The following is a 27,517-nucleotide window of genomic DNA, read 5'->3' as shown; positions in this document are numbered from 1 at the left end:
TTACTCTCCCCATTTTATAAATTTTTTAATTAAAGCTTATGACCTTCGAAAGAGTTTGGAGTTTGTGCTTCTCCTTATCCCTTCATGTGTTGCCAGTTTAGAGCGTGGGTCCGGTCAGACGTGGGGTGAAGGGTGACGGACACGTGGTCCAGGAGCAGGTGATGGCTGTTCCCTTTATTCCCAGATTCAGACATAGTTTATAGAGGGTCTCGGTTTACCAGAAAGTCCAGTCACAGAAGCTCAGCATCCTTGGCCATCCCCGCTCCTTCTCTGCTCTGCCCTGGTCCAGTCCCGGTCAGTGCTGGACGCTGCAGTTGGGTGACTTGCTAAGCGTCTGTGACAGTGTCTGTGTCTGGGGCTCTTGTGTCCAGGAGGCTGAGGGAGGCTCAGGGCCAAACACCGGTGCTGGCTCACAGCCTGTTCTGGCCCACGTTGCCCGGACACTCCCCCTTGCGAGGCTTTGCTTCTGAGCCGCTCTGCAAGGTCGGGTCTGACCTGCACCAGTGTCTGTCACCCTGCCAGGCTGGGGTTGGCGGCCAGCACTCAGGAATCATTCCTGCGGGTGCTCAGGCAGCTATATGGGATGCCAGGATCAAAACCAGGTCCACCGCGTGTAACACAAGTGCCCTGCCAGCTGTGCTCGTTCTCTGGCCCTTGGGATGTATATATATATATATATATATATATACATATATATATATATATGTATGCACTTTGCTTTTTCGGTCACACCGGCTATGCTCAGGAGTCACTCCTGATTTTGCACTGAGGAATCATTCCTGGCAGTGCTCAGAGGACAATATGGGATGCTGGGAATCAAACCCAGGTTGGCTGTGTGTGAGTCGACCTACCCCCTGTGTTATCACTCCAGCCCCCCTGGAATATCACTGAAATCAAATTATCAGGAGTTACTTGGAAGTGACTCTCTCCTGAAATTCTGATCACCAATGCGGAAGCCGGTATTTGAGATAACCTGAGCACTCAACTCTGTTCCTGAGAACAGTCGATCCTCCCTGGAGACAGGAAAGTGGGGGCAGGGCGTCAGTTCGGGGCTGGGGCACGAACGTGGCAGGTAGGAGCCCGGGGAACTCAAGTGCTCTTGGACTTGTCACAAAACAGCAAAGCTCAGGGAAAGTCTCTTAAGTCTAGGAGGCACGTTTCACTGATCACATCGGAGGGTCTAGGACTTTCGTGAGTTTGGTGAGTGGCACTTTGGCCCTGCCACCCCCCCCCCTTACCCTGGTCACTCCCAGCACTGCGCTGGAGTCCTGGACGTGCCCATGATGGGTCTTGGTGCCAGAGTGGCCATGGCAGCAGGCCATGGTGTGTGGGAAGTATTCCCCAGGCAGCACGGTGTGGAGAGGAAGCTGTGCCGGGAGCGTGCGGGCACGGATCACGGGGCCAGAGGAAGGGACGTCGCCAAGAGCAATGGGGTGAGGAAGGAGCCATGGAGAGGGTATGCCCGTGACGGTGGGAAGACAGGGGCCGTGGGTAGGGTCCAAGGAGACAGTGCCGTGTGGTGCGTGCATAGGGTCGTGTGCTGTGTGGGCTGGGTGCGGTGTGCGGGTCAGGGAATGTCCCAGAACCTCTGGGCAGCGTAGGTTGCTGATCTGGGTGAGCGGCTGTGTGCATGGGAAGAGCCCCAGGTGTCACGTGCGGAGAGGGATGTTCCGGGACGGCGTGGGCCCTGTGGCCAGGCAGCCCTTTAACGTGTTTGCAGATGCTGCATGTGGGGGTCCGTCCTGACCAGCAGGGAAGACCCTTTGTGGGACTGAGAAGGGGACACAGCTGACAGATGCAGATGCAGAGAGCAGCAAGAAGGAAGAGAGAGTTTATTCTACTAGCAGCTACTACTTATACCTTTCTGCTGGGGGGAAATGGTGTCTGGACCCACATACAAATGCAGATTGACATGTCCTTTCGTTACAGGCATAGGCTATTGAGAAACAAATGGCAACCATAGTGGCCTCTGTTAGAATCAGAGAGCCAGGCTGTCTGACTAGGACATAAGAGCCAGGCTTGTGAAGTGGCTCCCTACATCTCCCCCTGTTTTGTTTTAAATTAAAAGTGGTCAGGGGAGGCATTGTCTGGTATCCCTTGTGACAAAAAGACTCCATTTTTTGCAGGGAGAGGAGGGAAGGGATGATCGGGTCTATGCAGGGAGTTCCTCACAGGCCCCATCAGTCCCTGGTCTTGGAGTAACCTCTGTGCTATACCGGAATACCTCACAGGGAGCCGGGCCCGGGTATCAGCCCTCCCTCGCAGTGCTTTGCCTGGCAAACTGATCCACTAGAAGAAATCCTTGGGAGCCCGGCATCCTTTAAGGAAGAGAACTGGGGGAAGATGAGCTATGAGTCTGAACAGAGGTGTGAGCATCCTGCAAATCAAGCCAATGATAATGAACCTGTATAGGCTTGGCTTCTAATTGCTGAATTTGCTGTCTAATAAGGGCCAAGATTTGATTAAAAACACAAAGGGCCAACAGTAACTAACAATGATACAGCTGACAGGGGACCCAACAAGGGGAGTAAGTAATCTTAAGTCCTACTCTGAGCTTAGTCATGGAATCGCGGACCACTCCTGTTTGAACAGCATTAAAAACAGCATTAAAACAGCATTCCTCCCCTAGGGCAGCACATAATCCTCCCCTGTTGCAACAATAATAAGTCCAGTCCTCTCCTCTCTGCACCCCCACCTCAGACAGGAACTGGGGGATGTCTCGAGATGACTGATGGAGGTTTTGATCCTCTCCAGGTCCTCATCAGTAGCTGTTCGAAGGGATGAGGATTCACCCCACTGAGTTGTGAGTGAATTGATACCAGTCCCAGCTCCTGCCAGTCGAGTTCCAAACACCGTGGCTATGGTTAGAGTGGATATCACCTCCCTCTTCTGAGTGGGATGATGGGTTACCTGTGGGGATAAAGAATCTCCTTCACAGTAGAGGATTCAGGGAAGTACAGTGACATTCACAAAAAATTCATTTAGTTCCATGTTAAAAACATTGATTTTCCATGATCTAAGAGCACTGTAACAGGAGTCTGGATACTCCATCCAATATCTTCCATAGATCTTACCAAAAGGTAGTAGAACAATTCTGCATGTGAGTTCTTTTTTTAAATTCTTTTATTGATTCACCATGTGGAAAGTTACAAAGCTTTCAGGTTTAAGTCTCAGTTATACAATGCTCAAACACACATCCCTTCACCAGTGCACATATTCCACCACCAAGAATCACGATATACCTCCCTCCTTCCCCCCACCTCCCCAAGTCCCCCACCCCGCAAGTGTAACTTTACTTTCACTTTACTTTGATTACATTCAATATTTCAACAAAAAATTCACTATTATTGATTTGGAGTTTCTCCCCCCCCTAAAGTCGATCTGCTGAAAAGAAAGCATTTGGTAATTTGTTTTCCATTGCTGAGAATGAAGAGATATGAGATCAGGAGGCCGCACTAGCAGCAGCATAATTTTGGATTTCTGTAATTTAGTATTTTAGTAACTAAGTCCCGAGAAACGTCTGTCAGGAATCGCAACATTGTAAGCTTGTACCTCTCAGCTAGTTTATATTCGACATATGAGTGCGATCTTTCTATATCTGTCTCTTTCTTTCTGACTCATTTCACTCAGCATGATGCTTTCCATGTGGATCCACTTATATGCAAATTTCATGACTTCATGTTTTCTGACAGCTACATAGCATTCCATTGTGTAAATATACCAGAGTTTCTTTAGCCAATCGTCTGTTTTCGGGCACTCTGGTTTTTTCCATATTGTGGCTATTCAGAACAGAGCGGCAATGAACATGGAAATGCAGATGTCATCTCTACTATACCTTTTTGCCTCTCCGGGATATATTCCCAGGAGTGGTATTGCTGGGTCAAATGGGAGCTCAATTTCTAACATTTTGAGAATCGTCCATATTGTTTTCCAAAAGGGCTGAATCAGTCGGCATTCCCACCAGCAGTGAAGGAGAGTCCCTTTCTCCCCACATCCACGCCAACACCGGTTGCTTTTGTTTTTTGGGATGTGGGCCAGTCTCTGTGGTGTGAGATGATATCTCATGGTTGTTTTGATCTGCATATCCCTGATGATTCGTGATGTTGAACATTTTCTCATGTGCCTCTCAGCCATTCGGATTTCTTCTTTGGGAAAGTTTCTGTTCATTTCATCACCCCATTTTTTGATCGGGTTGGCAGTTTTCTTCTTGTGGAGTTCAACCAGTGCATTGTATATCCTTGTTATCAACCCTTTATCGGATGGGTACTGCATAAATATCCTTTCCCATTCTGTGGATTGTCTTTGTATTTTGGTCACTGTTTCTTTTGAGTTGCCGAAGCTTCTTAGTTTGAGATAGTCCCATTTATTTATCTTTGTTTTCAATTGCTTGGCCAGTGGCGTGTCAGCTTTGAAGATACCTTTGGCTTCAATGTCGTGGAGGGTTTTGCCGACCTTATCTTCAATGTACCTTAGGGATTCTGGTCTGATGTTGAGGTCTTTAATCCATTTTGATCTGATTTTTGTACATGGTGATAGATGGAGGTCTAAGCCCATTTTTTTGCATGTAGCCATCCAGTTTTGCCAGCACAATTTGTTAAACATGCTTTCCTTGCTCCACTTCATGTGAGTTTCTTATAACAATACAGTTTGATCAAGTTTCTTTCCTTCAAACACAACCTCAAACCTTCTACACATTCCTTTATATTCATTCTGTCCTGTAACCTTCCTTCAACCCATTTCAAAGTCAGCTTCACTTGAACAGGATTCCCTTTCTTTTTCCCACTGACAATATCTACATCCGTTATCTTTCTGACTTAAGACATACATCTATATTCCTTATAGTCATCCCACGAGTTTAAACTCTTATTTTTACTGAATTTAGTACAACATGATCTCCTAAATTTGGACACTGGTTACCAATCATCTCATTTAACATGACAAAACTACTCTGCAGTACCATTCAAAAAGCATTCCATCAGTTCTATAGATTTTCAAAAGTTTTAAACAACTAAAGTTCTTACAACATATTCACTGGGCGAAAGTTCACTTTACATTAGAAATTAACCAAAGACATCTTTGGAACACTCATAGATCACCATGAAACAGTAAGGATTTCACGCTTGTGCACAAAGTTCTCTGAGCATCAGGATTACATTGATACTGTAAGTCCCAGACTAAGTCCTCAGGCCAATTGAGCCTGTGCTTCCCCATGCGGGTTCTGTTTTTGCTGAGTCTTCTTCAGATTTTCTTGTGACTTCCAGCTGAGATCTGCTCTGGGCTGAAGTTTGGAGGGTTGGATGAATTTTACTCCAGATGAGGCCGTAGCAGGATCCAGAATGTATTAGTAGGTCTGTCATCTGTTAAAATATAAGCAGAGACTTTTCCTCCTACAAGGAGGTTTCCGACTATTTCCTTTGTTGTGTGTTTGTCAGATTTTAATGCAAATATAAAAATCAATTGTTTCCCAAGCCCTTTCCATTTACAAAGTTGCAAGAACCAGATACCTGGAAGAGTTAAGAAACTAAATTAGCAAGTCTTATCTGCTGGGCAAAAGTGTGATTAGAATTCACTGTTGAGGTTAGGGAGGGTCTGCATATCCAGTCTGACTGAGGCAGAGCTTGCTGAGCTGGGAATGCAGGGGGATGGGCAGAATCAGGGAAAAATCTTTAAAAACTCTCAAGGTGACAACTGAAATTAACCCCTTATAACCCTGAGCTAAGTAGCTTTATCAAAAAATCTCAGATCAAATAAAACACTGGTAGGATAAGTTTTGCAACCAATTTTGCAACTCTAGAAAATAATATTTTAAACTGAAGCATTACTCTTTGAACCTATTTTCATAGATCACAGTTATTTCAACTCACAAGATTCTGTAGGTCAAATAATTCTAATCCAGTGCAGATACAAATATATACATTGGTATAATGGCATAAGACCTTTGGACCATCAATTTTTGTGAAACACGGTAAAAATTTCTTTGACTCAATTTTGATAGTTTTTGTACTTTAGTTCAAAGCATGAGATTTCTAACTTTAACAATTCTACAATACAAACATGCTTTCAAGCACAGAAAGAGCCCTTTGGGTATATATATACATATATATATATTTATACACACATTTATATATATTAACCAAACTTAGATAATAGCATAGAAAAAACATCTGGACTGTCAATGTTTATGGAAACATAAGAAAACTTTGTTTATTTTGAGGGTTTCTGTACCTCTGTTGCTTGAAAAAACAACTAAATTCCTCATTAAAATTGGCTGAGGCTTGTAAGATAAAGCCTTGCATCCTCTGAATTTTTATTTCACTTTAGTTTTAGGCGCTACTTCCTAAGCTTTTCCTAGATAGTGCAGATTATGAATTTCAAAAGAGTTACAACTGTTAATAACCATTAATGTTCTTCTGATAAAAAATCTAGATTGAGAATTTCAATTTCTTTGTAGGCGCCACATTCTGATTAGAAATCTTTGTTTAAACCTGATCTAACAAGTTCTAAAGATACCTAGATCTTTTAAATTGCTGGGCTACATATCACTCTGACCTCCCTTGAGTTTGTTTGCCCAGGTCTAAGAATTACTGACTTCAAACTAGCTCTAACACTCGAGTGTTCCACAGACAGACAGACAGACAGACGGACAGACAATAAGTTCACTAAAAACTCCACACGTACATGTGCACACACCTGCAGTTGATCTATCGATCTGACCCTTCAGAAATGGCAGGGAGAAATCTGATAGACTGAGAAAGGAAGGATCAGTCCCCAGGGCAAAGTTTAGCCCTGTCGGCCGATTGGGAACATTGCTCCCCTGTTTCTCAGCCTGATCAGCCAGTTTCCTGGTTGTTAATGAAGAGGAGGGCAGGTTAAGGGTTAAATTTGCCTTTGTAACTGTTTGGCTGCTTAGAAAGATGTTTCCTCGCCTACCACCGGGCAGGAAACTGTCACCAAATGGGTCCACAAACTGCCCTAGGAACTGTATGCAAACATTTGCTACAGTCAACAAATGTTGAAATTAGCATATTAAGTGAAATAGGTGTGGTTTTCCTTTTTTCTATAGGTATGGTTTTCCTTTGATCCAATAGGTGTGATTTTCTTTGATATGTGTAATTTTCATTGATCTAATACGTGTGATTTCCCTTTTTTTCTTCCAAAAGGGTACAAAAACTGTTTGGTTTTGGGGTCGGGACCCTCGGCTCTGTAGTTACAGGGTCCCAGCATGTTGGCTTGAATTAACCCCGTGCTTTTGCAGAAAGAGTTGCCTCGGTCTCGTTCCTCTCTTTGCGCCTCCCCAGGTAGAGATCTGCTCGAGGTCTCTTTGACCTTAACAGTTAAGGGCGGGTCAAGAAATGGCTTTTGTTGATATAAGCCAGCAAAACCTTTCCAAAACTGTTGAAACCTAAGGTGGTCAGATGCTAGCATTTTTCTTTCTGGGTCAAGACTAGTTCTGAGGCGGGGAACTAGTATCTTTTTATCAGACTTGGGGATAGGCTACCTTAGTGATATACTTTTTCATTCCTGATATTATTAAACACTTAACCACATAATATTACATTTTCCTGCCTTCTCTGCTGAATAATAATAAGCAGAACTAAGAGAAAGATAATGAGACAAATACACACACTAAGGGCACATGCACAAAGCACACTTCTGCACTCGCTCGGACTGGTCCTTCTTTCACACGGGTGCGCACCCCACTCACCACATTCACACTGAGATTCCTGAACCTGCCCTACGGACGTCCACATTATCTTTGGTCTTATCCCCCTGACAATGGTGTTGCTCCAATGTACATTGGGCTCTTTCTAATTAATAGCTAGCAAACTAAAGGCAAAGCGGGGGTGAACATCAGGATGCAAGGGAATTGAGAAAAAGCAGTTTTTTAAATCGAGTACCGTCTTACATATTTCTGAAGGAATGGCTGCTGGGGATGGCAGTCCAGGTTGAAGCGCCCCGAAAATGACCATGGTTTTATTTACTGCTCACAGATCCTGTAGCAGTCGCCAACTGACGTTTTTCTTTTTTATAAAATAAATGGGTGTGTTCCAGGGGGAAGACGTGGGTTCTATGTGCCCCTATGTGAGTTGTTCCTGCAGTAACAACTTGGCGGCCTGTCAATTAGTAAGAGGTCCATTTGTGAGAGAATATCCCGGCCCCAGAGATTGACAGGGAGCCCAGGCAGAACATAAGGGCGTAGAGTCCCGGATTTGCCCTTCTTGGTGCGCCAATCAAGCGGGGACGAACTTAACATAGGGTTTTGGGGTTGGCCTATACCCTGAAGGTGAGTCAGAAAGGGGGTGAGGGGCCACTCTTTTGGCCAGTCTTTTTTGGCAATGATTGTTACATCTGCACCAGTGTCTGTCAGACCCGAAATGTCCTTCCCGTTGATTTCTAAAGTCATCATGCCCTTTTCCGGGGCAGGGATTCAGGTTTCGGAGGGGAGGGATCGGGGATGCCAGAAATCACGGGATAAAGTCTCAGAGGCGCCGCTGCTCGGGAGGGTTCATATAGGGGAGCAGGATGGTGAGAGTCTATAGTAGTAGAATTTGAGGAGTCAGCCCCCTGCATGGGGGTGGCCTCATCCCCACAGACTGAGGGAGCCTTGGAAACAGAGGATAAGCAGGCCATAAAGCAAGAAGAGAAAAGAAAGGGTCACTGGTAGGCTGTTTCTGCCAACTCGACAGAAATGAAAACACAGGACAAAGGGATTCAACCTTCCACCAGTGACTGTCTTCACTGGGAGGCTGTTTCTGCCAACTAGAAAGAAATGAGAACAGAGGACAAAGAAATTCAAGCCTACCATCAGTGACTGTCTTCACTGGTAGGCTCTTTCTGCTACAAAGAGATTCAAGCCTTTCACCAGTGGCTATCTTCACTGGTAGGCTGTTTCTGCTAACTCGACGAAAATAAAAGTACAGAAAGGAAAGGGTCACTGATAGGCTGTTTCTCTAACTCGACCCCCCTTTCGCTTTTAATAAGTTAGAAGTTTAGTGGATCAGAAGGTTGGTAAGGCCATACAACCGGGACAGGAAGTGTTAGAAGAGACAAGGGAGGAACCGTTGGACAGAGGCAACCGTCATGGAATTATAGCCTCTGAGCTAGAGGAGGGTTCAGACGTGAAAAGCGAGGCCTCTGGGGGAACTCCGCTTATGCAGGGACGCGCCCCAGAAAAGAGAGGAAGGCCCCGAGAACCATCTGTGACCCGTCCGTCTCTTTATCCCTCGCTACGTCAATTTCAGCAGGGACGGGCTAATGGGGATTCTGACCCCCCTATTGAGGAGGAAGCTGCGACACATGATAGTGACCGATACTTGCCGCTAAAGGGCTCTGAGGATGATCCGCCCCCTTATCTTAACAAAGCGGGAGGCGGGCTTTCTTTCGCAAAACCCGGACTCTGGGCAGAAGTTAGGCGAGAGTTGCAGTTGACTTATCCTGTTTTTGAAGATGGTGATTGGCAGCGATGTCACGAGCCCCTAGGTTTTAAAATAAAGGTAGAAGGCTTATTCAGATATTGTATGACCCCAAATGATTGGCAACAGGTGGCTAGAGCGGTGTTGACGCCCAGACAATACTTGGACTGGCGCACTTTCCTAATGGAATTTGCAAAATTGAGCAAGCTCTTACCTCTGCTAGCAATACACACGTGCAGCCTGAGTTTCCCATTTTGCTTTGTGTGCTTCCAACATATGGGCAGCCTACTGCAGTCCTATGGCAGGAGGGACCCCTTCTGTGGATTCATCCTAGGATCTCTCCGGCAAAAGCCATGGAATTATTCCATGCAGCTGTAGCCTGTTTGGCTATGATTGGTATTCAGGACTGCTTGCAATACTTTGGAGGGCTTCCAGATACTCTTATAACCCCCTATAATTCCACTCAAATAGTTTCTTTGTGTAACTTACATGATGATTGGGCGATTCTCCGATTTTCTTTTCCCAACATTATTGATAATCATTATCCCAAATATCCACTAATGACCTTTAAAACCCATCCGGTAATTATCCCCAAAGTCACCTCTTATGTACCCCTTCGGGATGTTCCAAACATCTATACTGATGGTTCAAGTACAGGCTGGGGGGCTTATATGATAGAGGGTCAGGATCCTATTCGTATGCAATTTCCAACTACGTCCCCTCAAGTTGTGGAACTCCGCAATGTCTTGACAGTGTTTGAGCATTGCCCCTTTGCTTTCAATTTGATCTCTGATTCACGATATGTTGTAAATGCTCTTTGCTCACTCGAGGTGGCAGGACCTATAAAGGCCTCCAGCTCGATAGCCTCCTTGTTATCTGCTTTACAGCAAATTCTTTGGACCCGTGAAAAACCATTTTTTGTCACATATATCCGCTCGCACACAGGACTTCCAGGTCCCTTAGCAGAAGGCAATGCTTGTGTTGATGCACTCACTAGACCATCTTGTTTTGTTATTCAGTCCCCTTTACAATTAGCAAAAAATTTTTATGACCGTTTTCATGTTTCATCTCGAACCCTTCAACATAGGTTTCAAATCCCTCGAGCAGGAAGCTCAGGCAATTGTTTTACATTGTCCACACTGTGTCCCTTTTCTTCCTACCCCCTCCATGGGCATAAACCCTCGTGGTCTTGTGCCTTCACGCATTTGGCAAATGGATGTTACACATTTCTCAGAATTTGGCAGGCTCAAATATCTCCATGTATCCGTGGACACGAGCTCCGGTATCATTCATGCCACTCCCCTTCCTGGAGAGCGGTCCACAAATGTTATCTCTCAGTGCCTTGAAGCATGGGCAACCTGGGGCATCCCAGCCCAACTAAAAACAGGTAACAGTCCGGCATACACCTCTGCAAATTTCACCGAATTTTGTGCCCTGATGGGAGTCTCTTTATCTCACGGTCTCCTGTATAACCCACAAGGGCAGGGCATCGTTGAGCATGCCCATTCCACCCTTAAAGCATGCTTGATAAAACAAAAAGGGGGAGTTGGCCTGGGACGGCCCCCTCGAGAACTCTAAATTTTTTGATTATTGATGATAAGGGCACTTCCCCTGCAGACAGGCATTCTTCAAAGATCCCTGTGTGCCAAGGATATGTTAAATGGAAGGATATCCTTTCTGGTGACTGGCACGGCCCGGACCCCGTGTTAACCTGGGCCAGGGGTTCTGTTTGTGTTTTTCCACAGGACAGGGCAGAACCAGTGTGGATTCCTGAACGCCTGACACGGAAGACCGCACCCCCAGTTGACCAAGATGTGGAAACCTGTGCTCCTGCTCAGCTTGATTCCTGTGACAAGACGAGCTGAAGAAGCAGCTTCCTGGGCCATTGCTACAACAGGGCCTGCTCTGATGCCTATGCATAGATTATCCCCTTCCTTACCCGTCTTAATAAGACCAGAGTAGAAGTCCCCGCCATTTTATCAGAGTGGGCGGGGGTGGGAGCAGTACTATCCCTATTGCTTCTCGCTGCTTTGGTTTTTGCCTGGTGTCTATACAAAATGCAGCAAGAATAACTATTTACAAAGGCGTGGTATTTACAGGCACTCGCGGCCCTGGAGACACAGCAATCCCCGCAGCTTTGGCTTGCAACTCTGAAACAATAATCTCGCTTAGAACAATCAGGTCTAGCCGGATGTAGCAAAAGTATTATGCAGCTGAGAGCCTTTAACTGCAGAGGACCTCCTGTAGTTGAGGAGTTTGAAAGGGTGCACTATACCCCACCTGACCCTTGGACCAACCTAAGACAGGGACCTACAAGCGAGAGGGCTCCCAATGACGGGTAAGGCCAAGGGGGCCAAGGTCTCTACGCAGACTTGCTGTTCTAAAACAAAAAGGGGCAACTGTGGAGAGCCTCCACGGGACCGTGCTTTGTAACAACAGTTGCACTGTGCTTGTAAATTGCACCCTGCTTGTAAATTGCACCGTTCTTCGTAAACAACACCTGTGTGCTTGGGAAAACAACTCCTAATAAGGAAACAGGATGTCTTGCCACGCCCATAAGCTGTAACTAGCCTATCAGCTGCAGACACGTGGGCGTAAGCAGGCAAGGAGAGGTATATAATGGGGTAAGTCACCTGGCTAGAGTTGCCTCCTCTTTCGTCCCTCTCTCCTCCTCCTCGTTCCCCCTTGTTCCCGTTTCTTCCCCCTTCAATGGAAAGTCCCTGAATAAATCGCAGCAAGAAGGATCTCTCTGAGTTGCGTGTTTCTTCCCTGGTCGAAGCAGGGCGACGGGGGGTGGGGGGGAACGGGGACAATCATAACAAACCACTCAGATGCATGTCTGGCCGGTGTGGAACTTATGTTCCTCGTGGAATTGCAGACAGCCCAATCGGACTCCGTAAACACAGGACAAAGGGATTCAAGCCTTCCACCAGTGACTGGAGCCACAGAAACTATACAAGGACGAGGACGCCCAAGACTGCACAACCACTCACACACACACACAGACACACACACACACACACAGGAGAGGGGAATTCAAGCCTTTCCGCCAGTGACCGTCTCATCCTTAACATGAGACTGTATTTGAGCCCAGTTCCATACCAGGGCGTGACGAGACTATATTCGAGCCCGCTCCCATACCAGGGTGTGCGCCAAGAGAGAGGCGACCCTCAGAGTTACTCACCTTCTTCGTGAGTTTGTCGGCCGACGTGAACCTGACCGGGCGTTTGGTAGTCCCCTATTGCCCCACGCTGGGCGCCAGGTGTGGGGGTCCGTCCTGACCAGCAGGGAGGACGCTTTGTGGGACTGAGAAGGGGACGCAGCCGAATGAACAGACAGACAGAGAGAGCAGCAAGAAGGAAGAGAGAGTTTATTCTACTAGCAGCTACTACTTACACCTTTCTGCTGGGAGGAAATGGTGTCAGGACCCACATACAAATGCAGATTGACATGTCCTTTTGTTACAGGCATAGGCTATTGAGAAACAAATGGTGACCACAGTGGCAACCTTGCTACCAGCCTCTGTTAGAATCAGAGAGCCAGGCTGTCTGACTAGGACCTAAGAGCCAGGATTGTAAAGCAGCTCACTATATAGCTTGCTGGTCTGGGTGAGCGGCTGTGTGCACGGGAAGAGCCCCAGGTGGCACGTGTGGAGAGGGATGTCCAGGGACGGCGTGGGCCGAGTGGCCAGGCAGCCCTTCAGCGTGTGTGCAGATGCTGCATGCAGGGTCCACCCTGAGTGGGTAGGAACGGTCACCCCGGAGAAACAAAATCCTGCAGAGGCTGATGGTTATTCACTTCATTCCCAAATACACACATATTTTATAGAGGGTCTTGGCTTTGAAGAAAGTCCAATCACATGACGCCCAGCCCTTCAACCCCGCAGTGTGGTGGGCTGAGGGTTTGGTCGACAGTGCTGGTTACGGTGCCCAGCGCCTGTCCCGGGCAGAATAACCCCCGAGTCCCGGCTCCCAGGTCCAGGAGCAGCCTCGGCTCCGCTCCCCTGTGCCAGCTCAGACGAGGGCGGGTCGCGCTCAGGAGTGGGCGCCAGCAGGGGCATCAGAACCCACTGACCGTTTGCGATTCCTCTCTGGCCGGGAGCCACAACCCACACCCCTCATGTGAGAGCAAGAAACCGGTGCTGTGTAAGCATTTAAAAATCATTAGTAACAGACAGAGACCGGAGGGAGAGTCAAGCAGACACCTCCGGGGAGATTCCGAGCCCTTTCCCGCCGACGGCTGCTGCTCCCGCAGGCGCTGGCAGTGGTGCAGGTGGCTGAGGGCGTCCTGGGTCTGCGGAGGAAGGAGAGAAGCGGGTGACGTCGGGGCTCCCAGGGCTCAGCACGGGCAAAGGCCGCCTGTCCAACGCGCAGGCGTGGGGGAGGCTTTCCTGGCGCTGGAGCCCCCCTTCCCCTGGGTGCCTCGCTGGCAGGTGTGTCAGTTGGAGGAACTTTCCCTCTGCCTCGTGCTGGGGCCCGGGGGCCTCATGGGATACGGGCATCGAACCAGGGCGGCTGTGTGTGAGGCAATCGCCCCGCACGCTGTACTACCGCTCTGCCCCAAGGTTTGAAAAAAGAAAAACAAAAACCTCAGTTCTGGCATTCTTTCTTTGTGAGCTGAAGGGCCGGGGTGTCCCAGGACCAGCTGACTGACGGTATAACGGTCCCAAGCTCGTCCGCACGCTGTGCATGGAAGGCTTGTTGTTTGAACCAGAACTTTTGGGTCAGAAATCGCTGAGGGAAACGTCAGCTGGACAGAGGGGACGTTCGGCCTGGCAGAGCCTGCCAGGCTGGGGTTGGCGGCCCGCAATGTTGAATCATTCCCGCCGGTGCTCAGGCAACTCTATGGGATGCCAGGGTCAAACCCGGGTCAGCAACGTGTAGCAAAGTTGTCCTGCCCGTTGTGCTGGTCTCTGGCCCCTCGATTATCATTTTAATCTACTTCTCCAGAGTTCCTTGGAAGTAACCCACACCTGAAATTGTGATCACCAATGCGGAAGGCAGTATTTCAGAAAACCTGGGCACACAGCTCTCTGTTCCTGAGAACAGTTGCTCCTCCCTGGAGACAGGAAAGGGGGGGCGCGGGGGGCAGGGCGTCAGCTCAGGGCTGGGGCACGGATGTGGCAGGTGGGGGCCCGGGGAACTCTAAGCGCGCTTGGACTTGCCCCAAACAGCAAAGCTCAGACACGGGAGTGTCGCTCAAATCTAGTCCGCACGTTTCACAAAGCACATCGGAGGGTCTGGGACTCGGGTGAGTTTGGTGACTGGCATGTTGACCCTGCCGCGCCAGTGCCACTTCGGTCACTCTCATCTCTGGGCCCGAAGTTGCGTGCCTGACTCTGACAGGGTGTGGTGTGTCAACAGCCAAGCTGCAGTGTACAGTGTGTGGAGAACACCCCCAGGCAGGGCAGAATGGGTGAGGAAGGAGATGGGGGGCGGGCAGGAGTCTTGGAGAGGTCTGCCTAGAGCCGCCATGGAGAGGGGACGCCTATGGGACGCTGCATCCCGGGGCCCACCTGAGTGGCAGGAGCGGTCACCTAAGGACAGGTGTGGGGGCCAGACGGAGGCCTTGTCTGAGGAGCAGGTGTGCGGGCAGGGAATTCACTGGCTGCTGGCCGCACGGGACCAGGCTGGGGAGAGACAGGATGTGAGGTGCAGGGCAGGGCTGCCCTGTGAGTGCCCGGTGTGGGGCAGGAACGGCCCTGGGCCTGGGGCACTTGTGCCCAGAGGCGCTTTTCACTCTCCTGCCCATGTGAGGTAATGTATGTCGTTCACGGGAAAAGGCACCTTGGCGCGGTGGTGTGGTGGCGGTGGGGTGGGGGCTTTCATCCAGCTATCACAGGACACGTCTATGAAAGTGGGAGTTGCATCGCCACTTGTCTTTGTGTGGTTCCTCTGGGGAGATCTAGGCCCGGTTTTACACCCTAAATAATTGAAAGGAAATTCCGAAGCTCCAGCGCCTGTCCGTCTGCGGCTTTTGCTGAAACTGCAGGGTGGCCACACCATGTTTCTCTCGATGTGTCGGGGCCACACCGCTTAGAAATCGCTAAGGAAAACATCAAGTCAGGTTCTGTGCTGCGTAGGCATCACTGGACAGAGCCTGCCAGGCAGGGGTTGGCGGCCAGCACTCAGGAATCATTCCCTCCGGTGCTCAGGCAACTCTATGGGATGCCAGGGTCAAACCCGGGTCAGCCGCGTGTAGCGCAATTGTCCTGCCCACTGTGCTGGTTTCTGGACCCTGGAATATCATTTTAATCTAATTCTCCGGAGTTCTTTGGAAGTGACCCTCACCTGAAATTGTGATCACCAATGCCGAAGTCGGTATTTGAGAAAACCTGAGCACACAGCTCTCTGTTCCTGAGAACTGCCGCCCCTCCCTGGAGACAGGAAAGTGGGGGGCAGGGCGTCCTCTCAGGGCTGGGGAACGTACGTGGCAGGCTGGAGTCCGGGTTACTCTAAGCAATGCTGGACTTCTCCCTAACAGCAAAGACCTGACTGGAAACTAGTCTCTCATGTGAAACCAAGAAACCTGTTTGTTCGAGCATTGTATAACTGAGACATAAACCTGAAAACTTTGTAACTTTCTACATGGTGACTCAGTAAAAAAATTAAAAAAAAATAAAAATAAATAAAATATGCATTATTATGTTTGAAAGTAAAAAAAAGAAACTTTGATACATCTACACAGTGTAATACTATGCAGCTGTTACGAGAGAGATGAAGTCATGAAATTTGCTTAGAAATAGATAGACATGGAGAGTATCATGCTAAGTGAAATGAGTCAGAAAGACAGAGACAAACATAGAAGGACTGCACTCATTTGTGTAGAATAACATGACATGAGGCTGACACCCAAGGACAGTAGATACAAGGGCCAGGAGGATTACCCCATAGCTGGAAGACTGCTTCATGAGTGGAGGGGAGAAGGCAGATGGAATAGAGAAGGGATCACTAAGAAAATGATGACTGGAGGAATCAGTCGGGTTGGGAGATGTGAGCCAAAAGTAGATAATGGACCAAACATGATGACCTCTTCGTTTCTGTGTTGTAAGCCCAAAAAGAACGCCCGAAAGCAGAGAGAGAGTATAGGGAATATTGTCTGATATGGAGGCAGGGGGAGGGTGGGGAAAGGAGGTATACCGGGGATATTGGTGGTGGGGAATGTGCGCTGGTGGAGGGATGGGTGTTTGATCATTGTGAGATTGTAACCCAAACATGAAAGCTTATAACTATCTCACGGTGATTCAATAAAATTCTAAAAAACAATTAAAAAATTATTAGTAACAGAGAGATACTGGTGGAAGAGTCAAGCGGACACCTCCGGGGGTGATCGTGAACCATTTCCCGCTGACAGCACTGCTCCCGCAGGCCCTCGAAGTGGAGCAGGTGGCTGAGGTCGTCCTGGGTCTCTGGAGAAAGGAGAGAAGCGGGTGACGTCGGGGCTCCCAGGGCTCAGGATGTGCAAAAGCCGCCTGGCCAACGCACAGGCCTGGGGGAGGCTTTCCTGGGTGCCCCCTCGGGTGCCTCACTGGCCCTTGTGTCAGTTGGAGTAACTTTCCCTCTGCCTCGTGCTGGGGCCCGGGGGCCACATGGGATGCCAGGCATCGAGCCAGGGCGGCTGTGTGCGAGGCTAATGCCCTGCAGGCTGTACTACCTCTGGCCCCAAGATTTGAACAAAGCAAAACAAAAACCTCAGTTCTGGCATTTTTTGTTTGTGAGCTGAAAGGCCAGGGTGTCCCAGGGCCAGCTGACTGACGGTATAACAGCCCCAAGCTCGTCCGGGCGCTGTGCATGGAAGGCTTGTTGTTTGAACCAGAACTTCTGGGTCAGAAATCGCTGAGCGAAACGTCGGCTGGACAGAGGGGACGTTCGGCCAGCCAGAGCCTGCCAGGCTGTGGTTGGCGGCCAGTACTTAGGAATCATCCCCACGGGTGCTCAGGCAACGATATGACATGCCAGGGGCAAACTCGGGTGAGCCGCGTGTGGCGCAGGTGCCCTGCCCCCTGTCCTGGCTCTCTGACCCCTGGAATATCATTTTAATCTAATTCTCCGGAGTTCCTTGGAAGTGACCCTCACCTGAAATTCTGATCACCGATGGAAGGTGGTATTTGAGACAACCTGAGCACACAACTCTCTGTTCCTGAGAACTCTCGCTCCTCCCTGGAGACAGGAAAGGGGGTGCGCGGGGGGCAGGGCGTCAGCTCAGGGCTGGGGCACAGATGTGGCAGGTGGGGGCCCGGGGAACTCTAAGCGCGCTTGGACTTGCCCCAAACAGCAAAGCTCAGACACGGGAGTGTCGCTCCAATCTAAGCCGCACTTTTCACAAAGCACATCGGAGGGTCTGGGACTCGGGCGAGTTTGGTGACTGGCATGTTGACCCTGCCGCCCCAGTGCCACTTCGGTCACTCTCATTTCTGGGCCGAAGTTGCGTGCCTGACTGTTATAGGGTGTGTTGAGTCAACAGCCAAGCTGCAGTGTACAGTGTGTGGAGAACACCCCCAGGCAGGGCAGAATGGGTGAGGAAGGAGATGGGGGGCGGGCAGGAGTCTTGGAGAGGTCTGCCTAGAGCCGCCGTGGAGAGGGGACGCCCATGGGACGCTGCATCCCGGGGCCCACCTGAGTGGCAGGAGCGGCCACCTTAGGACAGGTGTGGGGGCCTGTCGGAGGCCAAGTCTGAGGAGAAGGTGTGCGGGTAGGGGATTCACTGGGCGCTGGCCGCAGGGGACCAGGCTGGGGAGAGACAGGATGTGAGGTGCAGGGCAGGGCTGCCCTGTGAGTGCCCGGTGTGGGGCAGGAACGGCCCTGGGCCTGGGGCACTTGTGCCCAGAGGCGCTTTTCACTCTCCTGCCCATGTGTGAAGCTAAGGAAGGCCATTCACAGGAAAGGGCACCTTGGCGCAGTGGTGTGGTGGCGGTGGGGTGGGGGCTTTCATCCAGGTATCACAGGACACGTCTCTGAAAGTGGTAGTTGCATCGCCACTGGTCTTCCTGTGGTTCCTCTGGGGAGAACTAGGCCCGGTTTTACACGCTAAATAATTCAATGGAAACTCCGAAGCTCAGGTGCCTATTCGTCGTTGGCTTCTGCTGAACCTCCAGGGTGCCCACAGCATTATTCTCCCGACCTGCTGGGGCCACATTGCTTTGAAATCACTGAGGGAAACGTCAAATCCGGTTCTGTGCTGCGTAAGGCATCACCTGGACAGAGGGGACCTTCGGCCTGGCCGAGCCTGCCAGGCTGGGGTTGGTGGCCAGCACTCAGGAATCATTCCCTCGGGTGCTCAGGCAGCTATATGGATGCCAGGGTCAAACCTGGGTCAGCCAAGTGTAGCGCAAGTGCTCCACCTGCTGTCCTGGTTCTCTGGCCCCTGGAATATCATTTAATCTAATTCTGTGGAGTTACTTGGAAGTGACCCTCACCTGAAATTCTGATCACCGATGGAAGGTGGTATTTGAGATAACCTGAGCACACAACTCTCTGTTCCTGAGAACTCTCGCTCCTCCCTGGGGACAGGAAAGCGGGGGGGGGGGGGGCAGGGCGTCAGCTCATGGCTGGGGCACGTATGTGGCAGGTGGGAGTCCGGGTTACTCTAAGCGCTGTTGGACTTGCCCCTAATAGCAAAGCTCTGACACGGGAAAGTCTCTTTAATCTAGGACGCACGTTTCACTGAGCACATCCGGAGGGTCTAGGACTCGGGTGAGTTTGGTGAATGGCACTTTTGCCCTGCTGCCCCCCCCCCTCACCCCAGTCTCTCCCAGCACTGGGCCTGGAGTCCTGGGCGTGCCCGTGATGGGGCATGTTTTGGGAGTGGCCTCGGTAGCAGCGCAGGGTGTGTGGACAGTATAAATCAGGCAGCGCGGTGTGGAGAGGCAGCCAGGACGTCAGCGTGTGGGCACAGAGTGCGGGGCCGGAGGAAGGGACGTCGCCAAGAGCAATGGGTGAGGAGGGAGGTCATGGAGAGGGACGCCCGTGACGGTGGGGAAGACAGGGGCCGTGGGTAGGGTCCATGGAGACGGTGCCGTGTGGTGTGTGCAGAGGGACGCGTGCCAGCTGGGCTAGGGGCCTGTGAGAGGACGCGTCTGAGGGGGGATTCACTGGCCACGCTGGCCGCAGGGGACCGGGCTGGGGCGGAGGAGGAGGGACAGGCTGTGAGCTGCTGGTGGGGCCAGGAGGGCCCGGGTGGGGCAGGACCGGCCCTGGCCGCTGGGCACCTTCCCCAGAGGCGCTTCTCACTCTCCTGCGGTGTTGACTCATTTCTCCCTGCCAGCTGTGAGGTGAGGACTGTCCCTCCGCCGGGAAAGGAGCTGAGCGGGCGCGTTCCTAGACTGTTAGGTCCCGGGAGGGAGTCCTGCTCGCACGTTGACCAGACAGCCTGAGGCTGCAAACCAAGGCCCCTTTCGTGCTAGCTCAGCCTAGGGTCCGAGTCTCACCCAACGCAGTGGCATCTGGACAAAGACCCTGACTCTGAACTCTAAGCATCCTATATAGGCTTTATATAAGCTGATTACCGAACAGCCATTTTCCTAGGAATTGGCAGTGTGTGTCCCATTCTGGGCTCTGTCCCATCCCCTGACCTCAGGGCCCAACACTTTGTGTCTAATTCTTGGTCCCCGTCCGGTCCCGAGACTGCACTCCCTCGGCCCTCTCTGCTGGCCGGCGTCACTGCCCAGGTCCCAGGAAGGGCTCCCTCTGCTCCGGGGCGTTTCCCCCCTTGGGGGCTTGTCACTCCTCATGGTTCTCTTGGGGGCTCGTCACGGCACCCCCGAGTGTCTGAGCGACACTATCACCGTTTTTCCCGTTGTCCCTTATGGTTCTAGCCAAGGCATGGGCGGGAGGGGGTGTGTGGATGGTCTGGGAGCTCTTCCGTCCTGCTGAGGTCATCCTGCTTAGGTGGCCTCCCCCGCCCTTCCTCCCAGCCAGGCACTCGGGTTCTCTGATTCCCTGAAAGAAGGGCCTTAGCGGGTGGGAGTTGGAACCCTGTGGAACCCCTATTTTTTCCCTGTTTTTTTTACAGCTGTCAGGCAGCGTGAAATGACCACCACGGTTGACTCTATCCAAGTAGGTGAGGAGCTGAACATGAAGGAAAAAAAGACGCCGTCCCCGGGAGGTGAGACGTGTTCCTTCCCGATCTCTGTTGTGGGCAGCCGGGCTGTGAGTGTTGGGGCCAGCACCGGGCAGCCGGCTGGCCCTGAAGTCGCCGCGCTGCCCCCACTTGGAAAGGACTCGAGCTCAGATCCCAGTGACGGGCGGTGTTTTGGAAAATGGGGAGAGGCAGGCGTGCAGGGGGCGGAAGGGCAGGGTGGGTGAGGGTCAGTACTCCAGTACAGTCTCTGCCGGCCTGATCTGTGGCTGGACCATCTGTTCCCAAACTAATTTGGTCCGTGCCGCACTTTGGGGGCTTGGGGAGCCCCTCAGCCCGCCTGGAACTCTGCCCGCTGTGAGGTAACATGTTGGGACGCCCAGGCGAGGCTGTTCCCGCTCCAGGAAGCTCCTTGAGGACCAAGTGACAGTTTTCTTTAAACGTGCACAGTGAAGTGATGCATCCGGTAAAAGAGTACAAAATGAACCACAAGAAGCGGGGACTCGCTTTGATCTTCAACCACGAGGAGTTCCACGGTCTCCTGGGCCTGCGCCGCCGCGGGGGCACCTGCATAGACCGAGATAATCTCTATTCCAGGTACCGTGTCTGGGTGCCCGTGGGCCGTGTCCTCCCGTAGGGCTGCCGGGAGGCTGGGAGCTCGGACACCAGCTGGGGCGATGCCCCTCACCTGGGCTGGCTCTGGCGTCCCGCGGGTCCGAGCAGCTTCCCTGAGCATCACCTGGGGGTCCTGGCACTGACCCCTGTGCCCTGCTGGTCAAGACTCACTGGCGGGGTCCCCAGAACCCAGAGGCCAGGGAGGTGCCTTACCCACGTCTGCAGAACAATCATGTTTGGTTTAAACACTGAATGTGTGGGGGATATTTGGCGGGGGGTAGGGGGACACACCTGGTGGCGTCCTGGTTCTCACGCCGGAACCACCCCTGGTGGTGTGCGGGGGACCCTGTGGGGTGTCTGGGACTGAGCTCGGGTCAGCCCTGTGCAAGGCGGGCACCCTAGCCCCTAGGCTGTCGCACTGGTCCTCGCAAGCAGTGCCTGAGTTTTGCACCAGCTGGAGTTCCCCCTCTACCACCTGGCTGGGTGTCCCTAAGAAACAGAAACAAAGCAAGCGAGGGCGCCAGAGTGGATTCTGGCCTGTGCCAGCACATCCACAGTCTAACGCATTGTCAGAAACGTGTCTGCACCTCGAGGGTGGCACTTGAGCCGGGAGAAACCCCAGAGGATTGGGGTGAGCAGTGAAAACCCTCAGCATCGGGGCTGGAGCAATAGTACAGCGGGTAGGGCGTTTGCCTTGCACTCGGCCAACCCAGGTTTGATTCCCAGCATCCCATATGGTCCCCTGAGCACCGCCAGGGTTAATTCCTGAGTGCAGAGCCAGGAGTAACCCCTGTGCATCGCCGGGTGTGACCCAAAAAGATAGCACAGCGGGTAGGGCGTTTGCCTTGCACGCGGCCGACCCGGGTTCAAATCCCAGCATCCCATATGGTCCCCTGAGCACGGCCAGGGGCAATTCTTGAGTGCAGAGCCAGGAGTAACCCCTGTGCATCGCCAGGTGTGACCCAAAAAGAAAAAAAAAAAAAGAAAACCCTCAGTATCACATTGGGCGTCTGTTTCTCCCGAGGGGAAAGTCAGTGTGTTTGGTCTGGCTTGGGGGGCGCCCAGCTGTGCCCAGGGCTTCCTGCTGGGGCTCGGGGGTCCCTCTGGGTGGCCAGGGAGGTGGGCGCCCACTCGCTGTGCTACGGCTCCGACCTGGAGGGTCAGTTTGTGTGTCCTGTAAGTGGGCGTCCGTTCCCTCTGTCCAGCCTTGCTGTGGGGCAACCAGAGTGGCCCCTAACTTCTTGTTGTTGCCTTCTTGTTGCCCCCGAGGCTCGTGGAACTAGGTTTTGAGGTGAAATACTACGACAATCTCAAAGCAAAAGAAGTAATGTGCAAGATGTATGAAGGTAGGTGGACGGCCTCTATTCTGGGGCGAGAGCCCGGCCTGGCCGCTCTGGAAAGATACGCCGATGGTCCGTGTCTGTCGCCGTCTTACCCAGGCCTTGGGTAGTGGGTTCCTCCTCCACATCAGGGACCCTTGCAAAGCCTCCAGCCCCCAGTGCCGACTAAGGTCCAGCACATGCCCAGCTGGCCCGCCTCTCCGGATGGGAATGCTGAGGCTGCTTCAGACCATCGGTCAGGAGGACACGACTGACCACATCACAGTACCTCCCTGGCACCAGGCTGGCCAGGGCTGGGCATGGGATGGCCAGCTGCCTGCAGGCCCTGCCCATTGGCTCTTGGGATTCTGACATCACGAAGCCCCCTTCAGACCTCGTCCCCTCTCTGCCTGTTTTTATCCGCCTGTGAAGACGGCCGGGTTCTGAGCTGTGGATTCTCCTCTGGATGCTGAGCACTCACCGGGTTTTACCAAATAAAAACAAAAAGGCTGTTTCCAGAATATTCTAAGTAGCAGATGACAAAACAGCTCTATTGCCAAAATCACTGGGTGCTTGAACAGGGCTCCCCATAGAAGTCCTCCCCACATGAAACCTTGGGTACTATTTTTTTTTCACATGCAGACACGGCTGCGATAGTTTAATTTCTAATTCACTGGAGATTAACCACATAAAAGTCACACGAATGAATGTGATCTCTCATTACTGTATTCTCGGTAACATTTTTGGGACCTGAGGTATGGCCACCATGATCCCTTTAGTGTTTTTTTTTTCTTTTTGGGTCACACCCAGCGATGCACAAGGTTTCCTCCTGGCTCTGCACTCAGGAAATACCCCTGGCAGTGCTCAGGGGACCATATGGAATGCTGGGAATCGAACCCGGGTTGGCCACGTGCAAGGCAAATGCCCTACCCACTGTGCTATTGCTACAGCCCCGATCCCTTTAGTTTTTTCATTATTCTGGGTTTTTTGTTGTTTGGTTTGTTTTGGCACAGTGCTCAGGGTTTACTCCTGGCTCTGTGCTCAGGATTCACTTCAGGAGTGTCTGCAGGGAGCACGGGGGTGCCGACTGGACTCTTAGGTAGAGCTAACGAGCACTTGTTTCTCTCTGAACATCAGCGTCAACCGCCAGCCACATCGACGCCGACTGCTTTCTCTGTGTTTTCCTGACCCACGGCGAAGGCAATCACATTTACGCCTACGATGCTATGGTGGAAATTTCCATGCTGACCGACTTCTTCAAAGGCGACAGGTGTAAGAGCCTGGTGGGCAAGCCCAAGATCTTCATCATTCAGGTGAGATGGCCAGCGACAGTGAGGGCACTGACAGTTTCCAGAGGGACTCTCCGGGTGCTCAGAGGTTTTGGCGTGCCATCACTGAGAGTCGCAACTTGAACCCTGGTCATAATCCCAACCTATCCTAGAAAGAATCGATAAAGAGTCTCTGTCTTTAACCCCATGGAAGCCAGGGTGCAAGACTAGCCAAGGCTGGGGAACTTACCGGCCACCTCCATTCCCAGCTCCACCTTGCTAAATGGAACATTCTAGAGTATTCCTCTTCGGGACAGTGGGCAGGTCACACTTGGCCCAGGAATGCGTTACCCTTCATTTGAGCTGAGAGGGCTGGAGCAAGTCCCTGAGCAACCCCCCTAGAGAGATAGACAGGCAAGAGCAGTACCATGACAGGCTCGCAAAGAAGTCAGAAGAAGCGAGCCCTCAGTTTTGGTTCCAGAAATCCTGGGATTGAGCGCAGATTCCTGGGATTGAGCCATGATTTCACCGAAGTGAGAGAGCCAGCGAGGTCAACTAAGGGTTACCAATCAGATACAGACAGGGAAGTCCCCAGTATATAACCAATCAGATGCAGGTGGGGAATAACCCTTCGTCACCACTATGGAACTGATGGAAGTCTTACGCAACCCTTAGCAACTCAGACTCACAACTAGTCGGCTAAGGACAAGTAGTGGAAAGGCCCTCAGACCTCGGCCCAGGTGGTCTGTGGAAAGTCCCTGTTACATAATGCTATGGTATAAAAGCCCCTCACTTTTGAGACACAGGGCCGCTCGTTCCAAGAAGCCTCCCGCTGTGTGCGTGAGCCGTCGAGAGCCCTACCTCCAGCTAGTCAATAATGACCCTTTGCTTATTGCATCGCCACTTGTCTTCTCGTGGTTCCTCCGGGGACATCTCGGCGCGGTTTTACACCCTAGATGATTCAAAAGAAATTCCGAAGCTCTGGCGCCTCTCCGTTGGCGGCATCTGCTGAAGCTCGAGGGTGCCCACACTGTTTTTCTCTCGACCTGTCAGGGCCACATGGCGGTTCTCAGGCTGTCCCCAAGCCAGAGGGCCGTGCGCTTCCCCAGCTGGCCCTGGGGCCCACAGAGCCACACCTGCTTCAGTGGGCCCCCATCAGCCCCGCTCCTGCCTGTGTCGTAGGCATGTCGCGGTGACAAGCACGATGAGGCCGTCCAGCCCATGGAGCAGGTGGACGCAACCCGCCATCCCGACAGCAACGAGACCCAGGTGGACTCAGCGTCCGTGTACACGCTGCCTGCTGGGGCCGACTTCCTCATGTGCTACTCGGTGGCCGAAGGTGCGTGTGTCGGGGGGTTCTCTGGCTTCGAGTGGGGTCCCTGAGCGTCACCATGACGAGACTCCCTCCTTGTGAGTGGCCACGGCCACGGGGCCATAGGTGCCCGTGTTTTTATGCAGTACTGATGCAATTACTTATTCTGTGCGTGATGTACTGATTACTGACGTAGGTAGCACTGTAGCACTGTCCTCCCGTTGTTCATCGATTTGCTCGAGCGGGCACCCTGTAACGTCTCACATCAAATTGTTAAACTTGCTGTTAATGTTGTTGGCATATCGAATATGTCACGGGAGCTTTCCAGTGCTGTTGTGTGGGTGGGATACTGTCGGTATAGTAAGGCTAGTAATATAGCAGATCCTGTGTAGAGCACTGAATTAGAAATACAATATGTAAAAATAAAATTTTCCGTACGCCTTATATAAACGCTGTGCTTTACAAACTTGTTCATGATGATTTGTTATGGGCATTCAGTGTTCCAACCCCAATCCCACCACCCTTACTCCAGTTTTCTCAACCACCCCTGAGCCTGCCCCGTGGCAGACCCTCAGTGACTCATTTGATAGTGCTCGGATGACTTCATACTTGACTAGGTGAGCCCCGGGATGGCCTGGGGTTTCCAGTTCCTTTCATCACTCTCCCAGTTCTCAGCCTGTAGATGTTTCCCCATCTGGGTTACGTCACTTTCGCTTTCATTGCTGATTTGTGCTTTTTTCCCGATCAGCCTCGCTAAATGTTTTCCGAGTCTGTATTCTCAGAGATTTAGCTCTTACTGTTCCCGTAGTCTCTGCTGTTTCTGCATGTTTCTTCTTCCATCTGCTCTCTAGATCCCTTTAGGGTGTTAATTCTGGAGTTAGTCCATTTGCATCTAAAGCGATCAACTGACAGGTAATATTGAGGTTCAGTTTTCTTTATGATTGCCATGAGGTTCATAAAACAATTTTTAACTCTTCTGAAAAGCACAATTTTACTCCCCACCTTTTCTTCTTCTGGCCTTGGCTGCTGTAGTTTTCCGATCGACCTTCACTACCGGCACTACAAATGGCAAACATAGATTGAACTGCATCATAACTAGCAACACTTAGTTTTCCCACTTGAACTTAAGATTATGATTTCCTGTAAGGCTGAATTCCTCTGGCCTGCCTAGCAAACGCTCTGCAGGAAGGTTGTCAGAATTGAAACGTGAGGATTCCTGACTGGAAGCGTCTTAATTCCCCGCAGGCCAGCGTGGAGGGTTGCCGTCCGCCCATGGGACGTGCTGCTGTCGGGGTCCTCCGGGTTCTGAGGTTTCTTCCCTTTCTCTCCGTTTGGGGCCCCTCGGGTGCGAGTGCTCCTGTGCCTGGGCTTCAGCGGAGTGAGCGAGACCTCGCCCAGGTTGGGTTGTCCCCTGGCCTGATGGCCCTTGGGTGGTGTCTCTGTCAGCACGCTGTGGCCAGCAGTGTGGGGGGCTGTTGGGTGTCAAGTCTCCTGGGTCTGCTTCAGACGGGGGCCCTGCTCAGGTGATGCCATCCCAGTGTCCTTAACAGCAGCGGACGGCTGGGCCCAGGGTGACGTGCCCATGTGTAATTTCTTCACCATTTCTTGGGCCCCCTCCTGAGGCAGGGACCCCCTTCCTGGCTCTCAGTGCTAGTCCAGATGCAGCTAGCATCACTGTTTTGAGTAAATACCTTCTCGCCCCTGAGAATAGTCCGGGGACATGTCTGACCGTCTCCAAGGAGCCCCGCGAGCTCTCCGTCCCCCGACCATGACCCTGTGCTTTGCCTCTTCAGGGTATTTCTCATACCGGAATACTGATTCCGGCTCGTGGTACATCCAGGATCTGTGTGAGGTACTGCGTAGGTACGGCAGGACCCTGGAGATCACGGAACTGCTCACGCTGGTCAACATGAGGGTGTCCCAGCGCGAAGTGGACATCGTGGACATCGACAAGGAAAAAGACGCCAAGATCAAGAAGCAGATCCCCTGCTTCGCCTCCATGCTCACCAAGAAGCTGCACTTCCAACACAGTGACACCCAGTGAGGCCGCGGCTTCATTCTTCCATGTCTGTCTGCAGAATGACTCCTCATTCATCTCTTGCATACATGAGGGCCAATCGCATGGTACAGCAGCTTGAATCACGGTGAAGGGGTTTTAGCTAAGAATGACGAACATTTGTAATGCTTGATTTTGATAGTAAATCACAAAATTGCTCTTTCCATGTTATAAAATTTCTTATAAAAGCTTATGACTTCTGAAACAGTTTGGAGTTTGTACTTTTCCTTATCCCTTCATGCGTTGCCAGTTTAGAACGTGGGTCCGGGCAGACGTGGGGCGAAGGGTGACGGACACATGGTCCAGGAGCAGCTTATGGCTGTTCCCTTTATTCCTAGATACACACATAGTTTATAGAGGGTCTCGGTTTACCAGAAAGTCCAGTCACAGAAGCTCAGCATCCTGGGCCATCCCAGCTCCTTCTCTGCTCTGCCCTGGTCCAGTCCCAGTCAGTGCTG

The 27,517-nt window shown here is 51.6% G+C and overlaps 1 protein-coding gene across 1 annotated transcript; it reads left to right on the top strand.

The window, feature by feature from the left end:
• Positions 1–947: 947 nt before the first annotated feature.
• On the top strand, positions 948–27,047 carry LOC101538645 (caspase-6-like). The gene is made up of 8 exons (XM_055141906.1): positions 948–959; positions 1,254–1,433; positions 13,668–13,729; positions 20,940–21,086; positions 22,374–22,450; positions 23,561–23,736; positions 24,874–25,030; positions 26,797–27,047. Exons 1-8 carry the CDS (start codon positions 948–950, stop codon positions 27,045–27,047), a joined length of 1,062 nt encoding a protein of 353 aa, XP_054997881.1.
• The last annotated feature ends 470 nt before the right edge of the window (positions 27,048–27,517 follow it).

This window comes from Sorex araneus, chromosome 6 (genome assembly GCF_027595985.1).
Source record: "Sorex araneus isolate mSorAra2 chromosome 6, mSorAra2.pri, whole genome shotgun sequence".
Lineage (NCBI taxonomy): Eukaryota > Metazoa > Chordata > Mammalia > Eulipotyphla > Soricidae > Sorex > Sorex araneus.
Note: the sequence above shows the minus strand (reverse complement) of the source record. Positions and strands in the feature narration are given on the sequence as shown.